Source organism: Stylophora pistillata, chromosome 1, assembly GCF_964205215.1.
Source record: "Stylophora pistillata chromosome 1, jaStyPist1.2, whole genome shotgun sequence".
Lineage (NCBI taxonomy): Eukaryota > Metazoa > Cnidaria > Anthozoa > Scleractinia > Pocilloporidae > Stylophora > Stylophora pistillata.
This window is the reverse complement of record NC_142519.1, coordinates 56,644,113-56,664,112: the sequence shown is the minus strand read 5'-3', so window position 1 is coordinate 56,664,112 and position 20,000 is coordinate 56,644,113. Positions and strand designations below refer to the sequence as shown.

The 20,000-nt window shown below is 41.3% G+C and overlaps 2 protein-coding genes and 1 long non-coding RNA gene across 5 annotated transcripts in view; all 3 read left to right on the top strand.

Annotated features, from left to right (window-relative positions):
• Positions 1 to 20,000, top strand: part of LOC111331142 (uncharacterized) — a 41,463-nt gene that overhangs the window by 20,455 nt on the left and 1,008 nt on the right. Inside the window, exons 1-2 of one of the 3 annotated variants that reach the window (XM_088724889.1) lie at positions 599 to 732; positions 18,110 to 20,000. The exon at positions 18,110 to 20,000 is cut by the window's right edge and continues 1,008 nt beyond it. In XM_088724889.1, coding sequence (XP_088581015.1) covers positions 18,119 to 19,444 — 1,326 coding nt within the window. In that variant the 5' untranslated portion in view covers positions 599 to 732; positions 18,110 to 18,118 and the 3' untranslated portion in view covers positions 19,445 to 20,000. Of the gene's footprint in view, positions 1 to 598; positions 733 to 11,953; positions 12,149 to 18,109 lie in introns of those variants that run through there. The other 2 variants (XM_088724881.1, XM_088724885.1) reach the window with 2 other exon arrangements.
• Positions 597 to 8,494, top strand: LOC111339722 (uncharacterized). Its single transcript, XM_022946435.2, has 2 exons — positions 597 to 732; positions 6,091 to 8,494. The coding sequence occupies exon 2, from the start codon at positions 6,107 to 6,109 to the stop codon at positions 7,439 to 7,441; it is 1,335 nt and encodes a 444-aa protein (XP_022802170.2). The 5' UTR covers positions 597 to 732; positions 6,091 to 6,106; the 3' UTR covers positions 7,442 to 8,494.
• On the top strand, positions 746 to 3,342 carry LOC148743241 (uncharacterized). The gene is made up of 2 exons (XR_015988645.1): positions 746 to 2,287; positions 2,664 to 3,342. It is a non-coding gene; the product is annotated as an uncharacterized LOC148743241 (long non-coding RNA).

The following is a 20,000-nucleotide window of genomic DNA, read 5'->3' as shown; positions in this document are numbered from 1 at the left end:
CGGGGCAGACAGGTTGGGGAAAGAGAAAGGGAGGAAGGGGGTTTTATAGCCCCCCCCCCCCCACTCACTGAAGTTGTGCATTCACTGATTGGTTTCTGACTTATTGAATTCTCAAGTGTGCGACGTTCAATGGATTTCACCTCGACACTCAATCGAGGAACCTCTGATGATTTCATGGTATAGGGCAACCAAACGAGATGTTGGAAAAGTTTCTTTCACTCTCAGTCCAACAGATCCCTTCGACCATTCGTTTAATACAGCTGAGCAACGTTTAGGACATTATGGCTTGACGATTATTGATTATTACAAGTACTGATCACTTTGTCTTGAAAAAATTCACACGCAAAAAGACTGAAGACATGTGCGCCGATGATGGACGCATCCCGCAGCCGCTTCAGTTTTCCCCCCCTTTTAGCCTTAACCACTCAATTACCCAACCGTTCAAAGCCAAATTACTTTTTTCGATTGAATGAGCAGCTTAATTCATGTCCAGGCAAAGACAGTCGCGAAGGAACCATTTAAACAATCGGCTTTTGTTTCCTACAAGTTATATGCTTCGGTAGCTCTTCATGATTCACTGTCTGAGGTTTACGTTCTACCGACGTAGAAGCACCTGCATTGTCAACTGATCCCGTACTAAAAGCTAGCTCCCGCTCCAGACGATACCACTGACGATTGACGTTGGTAAAGTTGCTGTGCGTCCCTAACTTTCATTTATAAAAGCTGATTTTGGTAAGTACGTTGCACAAGTTCGTAAGAAGCGGATGTGAGCGGCCTCACACGTTCAGTGGGATAGTATATGCTATTTCGAGGCGCGCTGGCTTGCAGAAAGGATTTTCCAGTTTGGGTCGAAGAAATATCTTTATTTCTTTCCCCATGAGGAGTCACGTATATCAATCCATGTATATCGAGGGATTATTAGAAGTTTTACAGTGGGGATTTCAAATTTCACGTCAGTGTCGACGCCCACACAAGGTGCAATTCGCAATTTACTTCTAAGTAGGGGTCCTGCCTAGCGAAGTTTGAAAGGTACTTTAGAACTTTAAAACATATCAGCTTTGAAAAACACAGGGTCGTTCTGCTCTTGTACACCAATTATTCTATATCGTTTGATGAAACTAAAACTGTATATTATAGCTGGAGAACACGAACATAGCATCTTTGATTCAGCTGGGGCAGAATGTCACGATACCGTGAATTTCAAAAGTAACTGCCCGGGCTTCGTTCACTGACTTCCGTACTTTGATTACAACCTCTTCCCATACGGCTTCGTTTGATTAACCTAAAGTTGTCCTCTTTGTGATCGAGCTTTCGTGAGTGTAACATGAAATTTTATTTCCTTGGGCTAATTTCGTCATGCGAACTCTGTACGCAGTTCCTTGAAAAGGTTGTTGCTTTTAGATATGAAATTCGAGACATTCTTCGGGGTTTAGCTTTTCCCGTGGCTACATGTCGTAGAGTTTGAAAATGATACGGCATACGGCAGAGATTTTGTTTTCGTGTGCACCCACCGTCTAGTTACTTTAGCTATGGTTTAGTACTACACGCTTTGTAAGTTCTTGTGGCGACGAAATGTCGCACAGTTTAAAAAAACAACTCAAAATGTTTGTTTTTGTGTTCGTCTGCCGTAAGATTGTACTGTCTTAATGTTGATTTAGACTACGCACTTCGTATACGTGGCTAAAGTTGTGTGTGTCGATGGCATTTGTTAAGCAGAAATCGGCCCTTAGTTGACTTGATAACTAGTGCTGATTTAAATTCACCTCTGTAGCCTCGGGTGCGTAGATAAATAGTGAAAGACCACGCGCATAGTACTTTCTAGACTTTTGGTAGGTTGTAACACGGTTAACGCATTATTAGGCGACTCGGCCTCAAAGGAATCGAATAAGCAGACCTGAAGAAAAACTAGCTTATTACTGTAAATCTTGCAATTTGCAGAGGAAAATAATAAACACACGAAAACAATGGTTAGGAAGCCAATATAATGAATAATCAGTGAATTACTGGACTGTGACCACAGATACTAGAGGATCTCAAAGAGAGGAGGGGGGGTCACGTTGACGGTTAACATTAGAGAGCTTAAGCATCGGACGTTTCTGATTCACGGACGTCAACCGGAAGTTTAAATATGAGCTTCGCAATCAGTACGCATGTGCAGACGTTTTTGACGTGAGGTCGCAGACGTGAAAGTGGGATGTTTGCCGTGCGTGTTGTTTGGCTCTGTTTCAGGACTGTCTCAGTACAAGACTGACACCATGTCTTCATTTTCAATCGTCAAATCAAACCCGTAAGTACATTGTAGGTTTCATAAGAAAGTAGTTTTTTATCTGCACTTAAACAATAACTTTTAAAAATGGGACAAAATGTGCCTAACTTCGTGTTTGGCACAAGTTTCCGCAGGTTCTGTTATTTGGTTTTGTTTTATCGTGAATTCTTTTTTGTTTGTCGCCATTCTTTTAGTTATCCTACGAGCAGAGGTTTTTTCCAGAACAGGAAAAATACTTATATAATAGCAAGTTATCTTGCCATGTGTTTGTTTTTGTTATTAGTTGTTTTCTTTTTGTCGAGAGGTTTATGTCGTTGCCGTGCTGAAATGTGATCGACTATTTTATACAGCTACTAACTACAGTAACACTCGCTTCTATCTTTTTTCTTTTATGTAGTGGGCCTATGGAATGGTCTGAACAGCACGACGTAGCACTAATGAAAGAAGTCAGAGTGCAGAATCCGTTTAAAGCAAAGAAGAAAACGAGCAACCGAGCGCAAATATGGCTGTCGATCGCAGAGGCGCTAAGTGGATTACAAGATCCGTTATTCAAGGATTCAATGACAAAAGGATCAGTGCAAGATCGTTACGTTTTGTGGTGCAGCCCCTTTATTCGATATAGCATCCGTGTAGGTGTTGAAGTCACGTGGATTCAGTAGATCATGATTCCACTGACACAGTTTGTGACTATGTATATCGTAAATATAATTCATCACCGTATTTGATATCATGCTAAGTTCAGGAACCGGTCGGCCGAATCGTGCGAGCATGTCGCTATATCGGCATGGAAACGACATTCGCCTGAGCAAAATACATAGCCCCTCTAACTTGTCGGCAGTGGTTCTCTGATTACAGTGTCCGGTAGTCGAAGCGCATCAGCCAGCAGTGGAAGGTCCTTTTTTTCAACTCTAAACTCGGACTTGCACTCAGGTTCCTCGATACTCTCGATACTAAACCTCGCGTATTTTTCGTACGAAAACTCAGGGTTTTTTGACGAATTCTCTTTCAGTAATAGCAACAGTTCCTCATCTGACACCAGTCCTTGGTCATGAGCGATTAAAAGTGATTTTCTCACATCCTTTAAATACGGCATGTTGCAAATTACGGCCACATTTCCTTTGTAAACAATGAACCAAAAACGTGACAACTGTGATCAGCTGTCACGTTCGTGGTGACACAGGTGTCCAGCTTAAGTAAAAAATTTCGCGCCTAAAACGCCGTTGTCGATCCAGTCTCCCCCGGTATTCTGACGTCCGTGACATCAAAAACGTCTGATGCTTAAGCTCTCTAATTTCTAACACCATTTATTAATAAATGACTGAAGTGGCTGCCAGAGGCGCCTGATATGCTGACGTCTGTTCTCAACCTTACACTGCACCCGTAATTCAGCCTCTGGGCTGCAAGTGGTCAGATATAAACTATATTACTGTTACTATTACTAACGTTTTACGACACCGGAAGTTTTCCACACCGGAAGTTAGTTCTCTCGCCAACAAGTTTTACTCGCGACTAGACGTCGAAGGACTTACATAAATGTACTTTTCTGATATATCAGAACTTTTATTCATAAACAACAGAAAATGACTCCAATTAAGGCAATATGAGACATTTGACGGCTAAGATTGGCTTGCTTATTTGACAGTTGACGGTAAAAATATTGCGTTTTAGACGGTTGACGCTTAATATTTTGACCATTTAACGGTTGATTGTTAATCCTTTGAGACCCTCTTTCCAAGGTAACTTGAAAAAATCAACCGTGAAACGCAATTTTTTGTTTTATGACCCCGTTGCTTCATGAAAATGCCGTGACAAAATAAGTATTAAAAAAAGAGAAAAAAATGAAAAGGATATCAAGAGCGAGAAATATAACTTTTATTTCCGTAGCTGCCTGGTCTATTCCAGGCGTGCTAACGCTATTTTGGCGAAGTTTCTTGTACCGCTTGTTGTGCTACAATACATAAATATAGAAGGCTGGTCACTTCAAGGTTGTAGCGGAAACAAAGACCCCCGAAAGCTTAGACCTAATACCCGAAAACGAAGACCTCTTTATTTTCTTGTTACGGTTTCTCGCCGGAAATACCCAGTTCCGGTTTAATCTTTTTAATAGCGATAAAGCTGGCAATCAAACACAGGTTCATTTTTTCCCATTGTTCAACCAAGCGCAAGTGAGAACCGCGTGATACTGGACTACTGGACACTTGTTTCCTTGTTGATTCATAAACGGCCTTTATCTTTGAGTGTGATACTGGAATGACACTTTACCCAGCTGAACCAGTGTGAAACGAAAACTGCTGCAAAAGACATTTCAGCTAAGACGGCGATATATCGATTGTGCCATCCATTATGGCTTACTTAACTTACGTATGGCTCACTCGGCTTTACTTCCGTATCCTAGTAAATAAGATCGTTCAAATTTGAGTGAGACTATAAAAAGACCCCATCTATCAGTTTGTTGACTTCAACTTTAACGTAATGTCCGAGTAACAGCCCTGCAAGAGATAGCTCCGAAAAGTTTTCAATTTTATTGTCGAGCTCTCTTCATTTATGTGGAATTTGATAAACGCAAACACAATTTAGACCATGACAATTTTTTTTTCCAGATCCAGACAAGCTTCAAAAGCGCCTTCGTTTTCGGGTCTTTGTTTTCGAGTCCTTCCTTTCAGGTCTTTCGGAAAAAAAAAAACCGTGTTTGATTTTAGGCTTTATCGCCATTAGAAAGATTAAAACCTGAGCTGGATATTTCTGGCCAGAAACCACAACATTCACGAGATCATGTTAGATAAAAAATTTAAAGGAGTCGTCTTTACTCCCGTTAATGACTTTTACATTCCAAAATAACACATAGCACGCTTAGTACGGTGGCCCAGAAGGCTCAACGCAAACAAAAAATATACTGCAGCAAATAAAAAATATACTGCAGCAAATAAAAAATATACTGCAGCAACTAAAAAATATACTGCAGCAAATAAAAAAATCAAAACGCAAAGAAAAAAAGTACCGCAGCAAATAGAAAATGCAACGCAAACAAAAAATACTGCAGCAAATAAAATATGCAACGCAAACAAAAAAAAAAGAGAAAACGCAAACAGAATTAATTGGAACGCAACGCCAAGGAAGACTGGGTAATGGTTCTTAGTTTCCCGCCAACACTCGTTCCATCCTTTGCTTGTTCACCTTTCCGAAACCATGTTTTGCAGCGAACTTATGACAGTACCATGCTGCTCCTTTAAAAAATAGATAATAACTCTATTTTCATACCCTTGATGAAAGTAATCTTCTATAATCCTACGCAGATCGCTTTCGTCCATAGCCAAAAGCGAGTTCCAGTTCATGCTGTTTTGGCGGGAAACTGAGAACTATTACCCAGTCTTCCTTGGCGTTGCGTTCCAATTTTTTTTGTTTGCGTTGCATGTTTTATTTGCTGCAGTATTTTTTGTTTGCGTTGCATTTTTTTATTTGCTGCGGTACTTTTTTTCTTTGCGTTCTGATTTTTTTATTTGCTGCAGTATATTTTTTATTTGCTGCAGTATATTTTTTGTTTGCGTTGAGCCTTCTGGGCCACCGTAGCTTAGGCTGCCTGTGCTCGCAGCTAAACTCGAAACCCCATAAGTCGAACAAGGTCCGATTTCCCCTGGATTTGACCTCAATTTACCATTCATTCACTATCAGCTATCTCGAACTTGGTTAAGTCGAACTGATTGACAATGCAAAACCATTTTTCGTTCTCTTGGGAGTTCGAGTAAGTGGGCTTTACTGTATTCTTTTCTCATTGCAGACGTATTGATGGGTAATCTATCTTAGAATGGCTTTTTTGCATTCCCCAGGTTTCAGCCTTGAGCGATGCTAGTTCTTCTGTTTATGCTGTTGGTTGTGGTTGAGTTAGGATGGGCCGCCCAGTGTGACAAGTGGTCTGGACCTGCTGGAACTGTAGAATGCATTCAGATACAGCGGTACAATAACGAATACCAGTGGGCGACGTGCTTGACAGATGTATACATTAAGCTAAAGAGTAACCACACACACCTATGTATTGACCGAACTCGAGTTTACTGCTGGTACCAGTGTATGCTTGAAGAGAATAACAAGGAAGATGGACCAGTGACGAGCGATTGTTCCTGTTCTCCCAGCAATCCAACCTCATATCCAAACACCCTCACGCCTACCACATTACTGCCTTCACAGTGCTATAGTCCACCAGGGGATTCCTGTGGTTGGTACCGCAACTGCTTGGAAAGAAAGTATCCCTGTGAAGCTACAAGTAATGGATATGCAATAAGATACGCTGAGAATTTTTGCAACCTGTATAACGAGAACCTTGCAAAATTCAGTCTTACCGGAAAAAACTGGGTTAATGGGGTTCGTAAATGCCTCCAAGTCTCACTGGTGCCACTATTACGGCCATGGGCCAACCCAACCTGTAAAGAGATACGAGACAGAGCATTCGCCTCCCACACACCATGTTACCTGTATCCAGACAAAGGTGTGCCGTCCGTCTGTGATCTCGACTGCCACGATTACTACCAGATCTTTTGGACCATCAAGGGTTCCTTTATCAAAGTCGACACACTCTGGGAATCTCTCAAGGGAATGTGGAACATAGGAAATGAATGTGGATGGTCTGCTAACACCAAGAAATGCTACAGAGAGCTAAAAGATGGCCCAGTCAGAGCGATCAAGATGAAGATCAAAAGGTTTTTGCGATTAAGACGCTCAACTGATCCTCTTCCTGAGTCTGATGCTCAAAGTCGGTTCGCAGATGGAGTTGGCTCAGCCATTGCGAGTGCCTTGAGGTGGAACTCAGAAGTGATGGACTGGCTCGCCTATACTGGGAGAGTTGAAGATGCAGAAAACCTGGAAATCGTCGTCTTATTAGCGGATAAGAAAGCCCTGGGTATCGTTTTGACATCCATTCCATTCGTCGACTTCAATCAGATCATTCAAGTATTTGCCTCAGCTGTACGAAAGGGAGCGCTCCCGTTGAGAGTGGAGGGACACAATGTCTGGGTAAGGACCTTGGCCTCGTGTTCTGATAAAGCCTGCAACAGCACCCAGACACTGGCAGTGTCAGACAAGCCCCCAAACTGGAATGGTGCTGCTGAGATCTCACGCGGTAAAGTTGTCATGTGTGGAACCATCGCTGTGTTGATCATGATGATAAACAAACTGTTTTATTAAAAGCATACACACCCGTGTCGGGAAGCTTTATTTTTTCTGTTTCTTGAGCGTAGAAACATAGACTAATCACGCGTACTAGTAGTTGTTAGAACGGTCTGTCACACGCTGGACTTAATGCTTAATACCTTGTGGCTGAAACCTTTCGAGTCCCTATCTGTTGTCAAAAGGCTTTACCGAAAAAGTCACGGTACACCTCGCTAGTTTTACTCTTGCAACACTTGCATCAATCAAAGCGATCATTAGCTTCAGCATGTATATGTTAGGCCAGGTCATGGCACTGGACCCTCGAGACAACACTGCAGCAGCACTTCCACTTAATTAAAAACTCAGGACTAGAGCCACGATTCGATTCAGGGCCACAGAATAGAAGCTCTTTTTCAGAGTTCACGAAAGGGAACAATTCAAGTACTGTGATAAATCGATTAGATGTGTTCTAGATTTCTAATCTGTCGGTATTATTGCCATAAAAAGACTTCAGAGTGTGATAGACCTTTAAATTAACTGACAGTTATTCGAAGTCGTAGGATATAGAGGATTTTATAACCAAACACAGAATCTCAATTAAATTCATTGGATGATAGTTCCACCAATACTACGTGTTGTTAAAGGAAGTGTAAAACCTGTTTGTCAAGTAGATAAGAGACGTAATCAGAGAGGTCACTCACAAACAAGGGTAGTATGTTTGATTATCAGATAAAATCGGTGTCTCTTATATAGTATAGTGCTTTTCTCTAAAGGAAGGACCAACAGATAAGGGTATCGTTGTTACTATGATACAGAGTGAATAAACACAGACCGACCTTTAGCATGATTGGTTCATGAATCAAGTTTAATCTTTATATAAAGGCCTTCTGAAATGATGTAACCTACTTATATCTTAAAACACGCATATAGGCACGAGTGGCTGTTTTCGACCTTTTGTGTCAGTTTAGAACTGTAACGATTTTGCTATTTCGAATATTCCTATCTAGTAAATAGAGTAACGCCATTATATAAGCGTCTTAGACTATTATAACCAATGTTAACCATTAAAAGTATTTAACCACAATGAAATAGTGAGTGACATTTGCATTGCACACATTACATCCCGGCACCCGGTTCCAACCACTGCGAAAATCACCACCGGAAATACTATGCAAAGACCTGGTAACTGACTCAGTCCGAGGAAGAAAAATGGCATGTACTGGGCATGTGTTAGCGACCGGTCATTATTCATCTCGGGGGGTGGGGGGAGGGGGTGTTGGAGGATCTTGGTTGTGTTACTATACAATTTATGGGCTCCCCCTGAAGCTCTGTATTAATCTGATGATTCGCCCCTCAATGGCAGTTAGATAGCAGTCAATTCTCTTAAGTCATCCCTTTATACCCTGTTAGTGACGACTGATCCCTTCTCTGTTTCCCCTGAAAATCTTATGATCCTCCAAAATCCTCCACCACCCTCTCCCCCCCCCGTACCTTAGTTTTACTGTTTCGCCCAGAGGAGTTAAGTTTTGCAGCTTCTCGCTGACAGTTTGAGTTTCGACGTAATGACTTGGAGAACACTAGAAAAGTTTGTAAGTCACGAACTGCACACAAGTAATTAACAAACGTTTTTTAAAAGCTTCGATAGGTTTCATTTAAAGAACTGGTGTATCTAAAAGATAGTAATGCTGTGGCACATTTCGTTGATAGTGACATAATTTACAGTGATTCATTTACCTGCGTGTTCCAAGACTGACATTGAGAAACGCATCTTTGAAGTTATTTTCTGCGGGAGAGAAAGCCGGTATACTAAGAAGAAAGAAATAGCGCGCGCACTAAGAAAAATATTGCCTTTTGTAACATAATCTCACCCTGGTTTGCCAAACCTCAAGAACCTGAAGATGGGGAAATGACATCTTAAAGCTAACCCTTATTATTACATCGCAAAGGAAAGTCATCAAGAGATATCGTAATAAGAGCTTAATTTTGATGGCAGAAGATTTAAAAGCGCAAGCGAATGGCAAGAGACGCATAGGCCCTATGAGCATCATCGGTTAACTGCGTTCACAGGCGTCCCAAGCTCACGTCTCGAGCAAAAACGAAGCATTATTTCATGAAAGCGTCACGTGTTGTGTGATGCGATGTTAAGTTACGGTCATGTTAAAACGCAGACTGCAGACCGTGCAGACTGTGCAGACTGCAATTTTTTTATGTTTTTTTTTTAATTTTTTTTTTTTTTACTTTTTTTTAACTCTGATTTTCACCTTTTCCTTCCTATTTTGGTAACGTTGGTACAGTGTCCAGTTTTTGAACACCACATGACGTAGTTTTACGAGGTTATTTCGAGTTAAGGTTATCTAGCAACAATTTGGACGAAATCCCAGGCTCAAAGTTATTGAGCACGTGGTGAGAGGGAGATCGAGGAGGGAAGGTTGTTTTTGAATTTGTCCTTGTGTTGAGATGAATTTTAGTTTAGTCATATACTTTTGTTCCCTCTTCATTTCTGTATTGAAGATGGAAACCAGTGACTCTGATTTAGAGGTAAGAAATGGGCTGCGTGGATGAAGCAAATAATTACTAGGATATTCACAATACGACCCAAAGAACTTTACAGTAAATAAAGTGCTGCACGCTAAAATCGACTTTTACTCGGAAATAAGATCGTCCCCATACACTTGCACGCCATTTTTTCTGATAGGACATCGCCATAAAGATGAAAAATTCATGATAAATAAATATATATATAATCATGGGTGTACCGTCTCGAAGGGTGAGTTAGTAAGTAACAAATAATTCCTCCGTCTGCACGGTCTGCACGGTCTGCACGGTCTGCACGGTCTGCACAGTCTGCATGGTCTGCAGTCTGCAGTATGCGTTTTGACATGAGCAGCAGCCTCCCGCGTGCTATACGCTGTGGTGTTTACCATTTGTTGAATATTCTTGCCTCTCAAATCATCTGTCGTGTACGGAAGAGAAATGCATTCACGAAAACAATGTCCGGTTTTCTTGGAAACTATTTCATCATCCAAACTCTATTTAATTACCAAATAAGGAAATAAGAAAATTGACACAAGATCAACTTATTACAACACCTACAGACGTGGACGAAGCGGTGTGTGCACTCCGATTCCACAGCATTGTGGTAGCGTTATTTTCAATATGGCGGTAAAAGCGGTAGAATTGGGTAGAGTTTGACTGAATATTCCGTAAAAGTTAGGCCATTTCTTTTTCCTTTCAATATAGTTAAATATAATTTGATATATTCTGAACGTGTGGAAGTATTTTATCGTGCGTATTTGTCGCGTATTATATCGTTCTCAAGGACAAACGCAAGCACTGTATTTTAGCATGTAATTTGAGACCGGTTTAATTTTCGAGCACGTCAACTTCGTTGTACATCGTAGTTTGAAGCCTTTCAAAAATTTTTATGGCCACTTTAATCCTTCTTCAACAGCTCTGACCAAACGTGCTCAAACGCGCTCCAACAGTACAAATGTTTTAAGCATTTTAAGTGACAGTGTTTGAGACCATCTTGTGGAGCGAAAAGGCCCATTGTTGTGTTTAGTGTGCTTCGTTACACAGCGTTACTACTGCAAGGGCATTTAGCAATCGTGTTGTAAATCTACTTTCCTAAGTGAAAGAAAATTAAATAATCGCGAGTGTTGTGCGGTAAATCTTCTATATTGATCATTGAATGAAGGATAGTTTAATTAGAGCAATAAAAAGAGTCACTTGATCCATGAAAACCTCTACCTTGCGTGAGGCGACACGCCGGAAAGCCGGAAAGCAAAAGGCAGTCGACCGTTGAAAGGTGTTGATAGGCCTGTGCGTCTCCTACCATTCGCAAGCGCTTTTAAATCTTCTACCCTCAAAGTTTAGCTGTTATTAGGATATCTTTTGATGACTTTCCTTTGCGATGTGATAATAAGGGTCAGTTTTGAGGCGTCATAATTCTCCATCTGTATGTTCTTGAGGTTTGGCAAAGCCGGATGAGATTGTGTTACAAAAGGCAACATTTTCTTCTGTGCGCGCTATTTTCTTTGTTTCAGAGTATGCTTCTCTCCTGAAGTAATAACTCCAGAGATACGTTTCTCAAAACCCTCGTCTATGTTTCCTCTGTTCTCGAAGGGTATTTTGAAACTCTGTACGTTTTTTCTAAACGTGGAGCGCGACAAATTCGTTCTTAGGAGGCGTGGGGCTTTTCCTTTTACAAATCCCGCATTTGCGCTCCATGGAAAAAGTTCGTCTATTAGAAGGTTTGTCTCTCTAATATGCGTTTGCATGTCAAGGTCAATTCACAGTTGAATAACTCGCGTCTAGAAAAATAATTACTGACTTTAAAATTATTCATCCCACCATAGGGTCCACCAGAGGTTGTGAGTGTAACTTGCCATTTGAGTCGAGATTCATAGGCAGATTGCAGTTTCCAACAAATAACGTCAGTTGCCTCCTAAGAACGAATTCGTCACGGAGAAATGACAGGAGTCGCGCAGGGCCGTCAAACGTTTTAACTTTCGAAGGAATGGCAACAGATAGTGAATCCCCATTACAATCCAAGTATATACACCACGTATCTAGCTTTTACCAAAGATGTACCCTCCAACGCGTCAAGATGCAAATGACTCAATTTTTGTTTTACGACCACGATGCAACGCAATCAGAGTGCGCACACCGCTTGGACGTGGACATACCTAAACGAACAAGGAAAATCAGCGCCCCCTTCAAAATTTGCCGCAGATGATCAACGTAAGCAGAGTTAGTAGGTAGTACAAGATAAAATATAACCGAAGTAATTTTAAGCTCATTAGCAGTGGGCGCAAGCGGCCTGATATGCTTAGTGGGACGATTAATGCTATTTTGAGGCGATGGCCTGCAGAAAGGATTTTGCTTTGGGTCGAGGACGAGGCTTCATTTCTTTCCCTATGAGGTTTCTCGTAAATTAAGCCATTCTGATGGTGGGTTTTCGGAAGGTGCAATTCACAATGTTATACTGAATAGCGCAGTTTGAAAGGTACAATAGTACATTGAAACAGATCAGCTTTAAAAAGCACAGGGTCGTACTACTCTTGCACACCACTTTTGTCGTTTGACAAAACTAGGTGCACATTATCTGTTATAGCTTGAGAACATGATTGGAACGGGATTTCATGATACCGACGGTGAATTCCAAAAGCTACCCGGGCTTCGTTCACTTCCGTAAATGGCTACCGTCCTTCTTTTATTAGGTCTCGTTTGACTAATCTAAACTTTCGCTCCGACGAAGGGCTAACGCTCGAAACGTCAGCTTTTGTAATCATTACGGTGGCCAATTTACCATTTCAACTTTGTTGATATATCCAAATAATCTAAACTTTGTTGTGCTCTGCATGGGTTGTTTTTAGATTTCAGTAATAACAAAATATCATACGGGTGCCGCAGCATGGAAATCATGTACGGTAACCACTGTTCGCGCACATTCCGTTGAAAAGCGGGTAGTGCCTTTTAAGTGCCGTGGAATTAAAGATAGTCTTTTCATGGTTCAGCTTTTCTCGTGGAAACGTGTCGTAGCGTTTGTAAAACTAATTTAATTTCTCCAAACTTTTCTTTTTACGTGCGCTTGCTGAAAGTTATTTGAGTTATTATTAAGAGGACACGCTTTGTTAGTTCTTGTGGCAACAACATGTCGAAGAGTTTTGAAAGATTATTCAAAGTGTTGCAAAATGTTTCTTGTTGTGTTCGTCTGTAGAATTTCTTAGTTATGATTTAGACGACGCGTTTTCGAGCAAGCAGATGATATTTGTTGTTAAGTGGCAAGATCATCTGTATGCTAAGCATTTTAGAAATTTCTAAGTAATTATTTGTAGTCACTCTCTATGACGAAAACAATTGTCTTTTTCTTAGCCGAGAACATTCTGTGGAATCACAAAGGTGATGGATTTTCACCCAACTGTGTTCTGCTTTTGAACATAAATACCTTTTTTCTGATTTTTGTGACTTTATGGTCACCACCGCCGGACGAAAATCATTGCACTTTGTAATATTGCTTGATTGAAGAGAGGGGCATTGTGATTTTCGCCTTGGCGGTTTAGGCTATGTAGACTATGTTTAGGTCGGTTTTCGTTTTTGTTTAAAAAAGCTTCGGCTTTTCGATTTTGGTGATCATTGCGGTTTGCGGATTTCCGTATTTTAGCATTTGGTTTTCGGTTTTCTTCAAAAATACTAGCGGATTTTCGGATTTGGTAGCCTATTTGATTTTCGGTTTGATTTTGGGTTGCGTAAACACTTCGACCTCAGCCGCAATCGTGCGCCTCCACTGATCTCGAATTCGATTAGGGTTTTGATAACTGGGATGTGGAAATTTGTCGGTTTCGACGGTTTTGTGTACTGTTTTCGGGTTTGATCATCGGCGTTGATCATCTTCGTCTGTTTTTTTGCAGCTTTTTTTCTATGGTTTTGCGGTTTCCAATAATAAACTTTTATGCTTTACAACTGTTCTTTTAACAATTGCTCATAATGAACGGCTCATTAGCATTTAACGAACGGGTTCTACGAATTCGCCCTCATGTTTGAATTGACCTTTCTGGTCTTTTGCTTTAAGTTGTAACGCGCTTAATACGTCAGGGGCCTAGGCCTGGAGAGAAATCGAATGAGAAATGGATTCAGGCCAGCAGAGCTGCAGAGTCACCCAGTCACTATTCGGTTTGACAGAGGAACAACATCAACGCACGCAAACAATGAATTTCTCCGAAACTACGGTAGTCCCTGGTCTGTGAAGTCCGGTCTATGTTCACAGATGGGAGGGGTCTATGGGGGTATGCCGACACTGGCGCTAAAATAAACCGGCAGTGCTAAAGTCTCCCTTTGAAGTTGTTGTTTTAACAATAGAAACTGTTTGGGGCTGCGTCGGTGGGAGTAACGAAATAATTTGGATATATCAATAAAGTTGAAATGGTAAATTGGCCACCGTAACGATTACAAAAGCTGACGTTTCGAACGTTAGCTCTTCGTCGGAGCGAAAGAATAACTACCTCATCGACTTATTGTTTTAACAATAACTTCAAAGTGAGTTTAAAGTACTCTCGATTTTTTCTGGTAATGAATCACAACATCGAATGTACTCGGAAAAATTCCATAGTTGAAACAATTGAGGTCCAGACTCGTTTGGGAGATTAAACCACTTTCACGGGAACCTGAGTTGCATTATTATGAGAAGACTACGCGCGTGAATAAACCAATTTGATGAGTACGAAGGCGAGATGTAGAAACAGTGTTTACGTGTAGTTGGTTGAAGTCATCTAGAATTACTTGTCTGGATGTTTTAAAGATGGAAAGCCTCTAATATTGAGAAATGGTTAATCATTCATTTTGTGTTTGCCGGGGGGAGGGAAAATAGAGCGCGCTTACTGATTCCGATCTGACAGCTTTTTTTGAGGAGTGACAGCATCTACCCTCTTCTTACCGGACTCGTTTGAGCCACCTGCTTTCGTGGCTTTTTTAAAAGAGGGTCCCTAATAGGGTTCTTCAATCTCACGATCTCGACCAAAATTCTCTCTCAATCCCGTAATCGTGACGGTTTACAACGGCCAATCCTTATTCCGGTCTTCATTTTTTCTTTTTCTCTTAGTCCGTTACCTCAACTTAAAAAGGGCGTTTTCGGTGGGTGATAAATTTCTCAATCAGCATTGATCCGTTGAATTCTTTGCTCATCGTAAGGCGGAACTTTATCTGTTTTCACGAATAACGTACGCTAGTCACAGTAATGACTTCCTTCCGTTTAACTTCAATCACGGAAAAATATATTAGTTAAGACAAGGCAGTATCAAAGAAACGAATAACTGACTGTCAACAAATGCATAAAACAACAATAGGTGACGGTAATCCCATAGCTCCATAACAAGGGTAATAAAGGAAAATAAACTAAACTCAATTCTTCCGTTGAATGCGGCCTCGTCGTCCGGAAATGACTCACCCGATTCTTCTTCACTGCTTGAGGAATCGTATTTCCCATATTCCTCTTCGTCTTGTAGCCCGCTGTTTTTTTCTTGCTGCTCCTCACGGTCAGCTTGCTCGAGGCTGACTAGTTCACCCGGCTGAATTTCTCTATGATCGAGGCACGACGAGCGAGGTCCAGCTCTTGCCATCGTTGTTTTCTGTCTGATATAGAACGCTGACCCACTGCTACATCAAATGTTCACGCCCATCCAGTCCCTCATCTTCTGTATGCTCTGTGGTGTCATTAACACAGATGGTAACGGTTGGATACCGGTATAACCGACAGAATCATGGCACTTTCGGGTGCAGGATGCCAATTAAGACTTTGGATTTGTAAACTAATACGCCGCCTAATGGGTTATCCTCTCTAAGTCTATCTTCTGTGGCTGCATTTCCAAAGTTTTTTGCGTAATCTAACACAGTACAAAGTGGATCTTTGTGTTGCAAAACCAAATGAATACTCTCTGCGTCTGGTGTCGTAGAACTTAACAGGTTAATCGCGTTTGCGAGGAGAAGGGAAACATGATCCCCTAAATACGACTACATGGGAGGCAAGGCTTTTTTGGACGAAGATAAATTTCTGTATAAATTCTCGTCACAGACTTCCTAGTTCTCGGTTCGTTTAGGTGATCATTTCCCGAATCCCAACCCTCAAAATCGCCGATTTCCGTGTCCCGTACGTTCATACCAACAATTCCGCCTCTCGCTCCTTTCTTACTCCAAATTTCCGAGTCCCGGTCTTCAAATAAGCCCAATCCCGGATCCCGAAAAACCTATTGGGGACCCTCTTAAAACGCAATGACGTTTACCGACCCGTTGGGAAGGCAAGACTTTTCACGAGATTCCTGGTAGTCATTTGCTGGGCAACTTGAAAAAGTCACTTGTGAAACGTATGTCTTGTTTTATGACCTCGTTGCTTCATGAAAATGTAGCAAAACAAGTTAAAAAATAAAAGAAAAAAAAATTAAAACATGGACATCAAAAGCGAGGAATATGATTGTTATTACGTAGCTGCCTAGTCACTTCCAGTGGTTTTAACGCTACTTTGGCGAAGTTCTTTGTGCCGTGTGTTGTGCTACAATGTATACATATAGAGGGCTGGTCACCTCAAGATTGTAGTGGAAATAAAGACCCTCGAAAGCTTAGACTTAAGACCTACGACCTAAAACTCAAAAACGAAGACCCTCTATTTTCTTGTTATGGTTACTCGCCTGAAATAGCCAGTTCCGGTTTTTATCTTTCTAAAAGCGATAAAGGTGCTTGTTCAAATTTTTTACTTTAATAGGGAGTGAGCCTATAACCCATCTAACAGTTTGTTGGCTTCAATTTTAAAGTATTGTCGGTGTAACAGCCGTACAAAAGAAAGCTCCGAAAAGTTTCCATTTTAATTGCTGAGCCCTCTTCATCTATGTGGAATTTAATAAACTCGAACATAACTTATACCACAACAATTTTTTTCCATACAAGCTTCAAAAGAGCGTAAATATAACTTTATGGATAAATCCTGAAAATTTAATATCCATGTCGGTGACCACACACAAACACAGTGGAGAACACATCACAAATGGTCCAAGAATTCAAACAAGGCGAATAGGTTAAAGATGTTTTGCTGGACACAATTTTTACAACTGGCGAATTTTGGACGAATCAGGAGAGCTGGAGAGCACGCTCTTTTTACTGTTGGCTTATTATTTAGAAAATGAGGGCTCTTCGTTTTTTGGTCTTTGCTTTCAGGTCTTTGTTTTCGGGTTTTCGTTTTTGGGTCTTTGCTTTCTGGCCTTTGTTTTCGAATCCTCGTTTTCGACTCTTAAGTCTCAAGTCTTAGCTTTCGAAGGTCTTCGTTTTCGCTACGACCGTCACTTCAACCGGTACCGCGCACCAACCGTCCCACTCGAAGTTTTTCTTCTCGAAGGTCAATAAATTCCACAAAAGTCACACGATCCCCTTCAAATTAGCACCGGCGAGAGCGTTTGGTAAAAACCAATCCGTTGGAGCGGCAAAAGTTTCCAAATTCCTCTGCATCGACCCGAGGGGCGCTCCGTTTTGCCTCCCATTCTGATAAAATCACTTTGTAGAGACCCGTGATGCGAACGGCCTTTCTATCGGATTCAAATATCAAAGCGCATCTGACCATATAAAAGAATCTCCAGTACCGAAGCCGAAAAGGGACAGTCCAAAGATATTTCACAAATCCAAAATAATATTTAGAATCGATATTTGGTTATTAGACAAATCGCTTTTGAAAAGTTTGTCTAATCGAGAAAACAATTTCAAATCCTAGTTTCACTCATGAATCCACAAATAACTTTCTTGAAAATCGAAAATAGTTTACATTTCAAGAATCTTTCCGAAATCCAGAGCATTTTCGCAAATCGAGAAAAATATTTTGTCACGTGATGACCTTTACACGCCAAAATCACAGAAAGCACGCTTAGACCGCTGTGCTCGCAGCAAAACTCCAACCCACTCTAACTCGAACAAGATCCGATTTCCCCTGAATTTAACCCCAATTTTCCAGTCATTTACTATCGGCTTTCTTGAACTTGTTTAAACCGAACTTTTACTGAAAACGCCGGTCAATAGACTTCAAAATTTCAGAACATATCTAATTGACAAACCGGTTTTCGTTTCTCCTGAGGGTTCGAGTTAGCAGACTTCTATTGACGGTATCCTTTTTCTCACTGCAGATGTATTGATGGGTAATCTATACTAAAATGGCTTTATTACATATTCTAGGTTGGAAAGATGCCAATTGTGTTTATGCTATTGGTTGTAGTTGAGTTGGGATGGGCCGCCCAGTGTGACAAGCGGTCTGGACCCGCTGGAAATGTTGAATGCATTCGACTACCGCAGTACAATAATTCATATCAATGGAGAACATGCCTTACAGATGCATACATCAAGCAAAAGAGTAACCAAAAACACCAATGTGATGACCGAACAGCAACCTACTGCTGGTACGAGTGTATGCTTGAAGAGAACAACAAGGCAAGTGGATCAGTGACGAGCGATTGTTCCTGCACAGCAGCCTCAAATCCAAAAACACTCGCACCCAGCACTTCGCTGCCTCCAAAGTGCTATAGTCCACCAGCGGATTCCTGTGGTTGGTATAGCAACTGCTTGGAAAGAAAGTATCCCTGTGAAGCTACAAGTAATGGATATGTGATAAAATACGCCGAACATTTTTGCAAGCTGCAACACGAGACCTTTGCAAAATTTACTCTTATCGCACACAACTGGGTCGATGAAGTTCGTAAATGCCTACTAGTAGCACTGGTGCCACTATTACGACCTTGGACGAATCCAACCTGTAAACAAATAAGAGAGAGAGCATTCGCCTCTCATACACCATGCTACTTAGATACTGCAGTCACAGACAAAGTCTGTGATCTTGACTGCTCCGATTACTTCAAGATCTTTTGGAGCATCAAGGGTTCCTTTACCAAAGTCGACAAACTCTGGGAATCTCTCAAGGGATTGTGGAACATAGGCTATGAATGTAGATGGTCTGCTGACATCAAGAAATGCTACAGAGAGCTGAAAGATGGCCCAGTCAGAGTGATCACGCTGAAGGTTGTAAGGTTTCTGCCATCAAGACCCTCACCTGATCCTCTTCCTGACTCTGATGCTCAAAGTCGATTCGCAGACGGAGTTGGCTCAGCCATTGCGAGTGCCTTGAGGTGGAACTCAGATGTGATGGACTGGCTCGCCTATACTGGGAGAGTTGAGGATCCAGAAAACCTGGAAATTGTTGTCTCGTTAGCGGATAAGAAAGCCCTGGGTGTCGTTATTACATCCACTCCATCAATTGACCTAAACGAGACCATCAAAGATTTTGCCTCAGCTGTACAACAAGGAACACTCTCTTTGAAAGTGGAGGGACAAAATGTCTGGGTGAGGACCTTGGCCTCGTGTTCTGATAAAGCCTGCTACAACATCCAGACACTGGCAGTGTCAGACAAGTCTCCACACTTGAATACATGTGGTACTGCTGAGATCCCACGTGGTAAAGTTGTCATGCGTGGAACCATCGTTGTGTTAATCATGATGATGAACAAACTGTTCTACTAAAAGCAGAAAGTTAAGATGATTCTTAAGTTTTACACCGTAGTACATATATTTTATCTTTTATGTAGGGAGCGTCTTCGATAGGAATAGCCTCCGACGTTTCCTTTTATGTATGCTCACATAATTGATTGATTTAGATGCCCCTGTCGAGGAAGTTTAGTTTTTCTGTTTCTTGAACGTAGGGTTATATATTAATCATGCAAAACAGTTGGTCTAATAGTCTGTCACTCGCTGGGCGTTATGCTTAATGATGAAACCTTTCGAGTCCCTATCTACTGCCAGGAAGCTTTACCAAAATTGTACGCCTCTTGCTATTCTTGCAACAATTACAGCGATCTTTAGGTTAAGCATGTTAGGTCAGGTCATGGCACTGGACCCTCCGAACAACATTGCAGCAATACCACAACTTAATCAAAAACCAGGACTACAGCCAGGAGTAAATTCTGGGCCATGGAATTGCTGCTCTATTTTAGAGCTCACGGAAAAAAAGCATTTCAAGTACTGTGATAAATGAACTAGGTGTTTTCTAGATTGCAACTTTGTGGGTGTTACTCTTCCC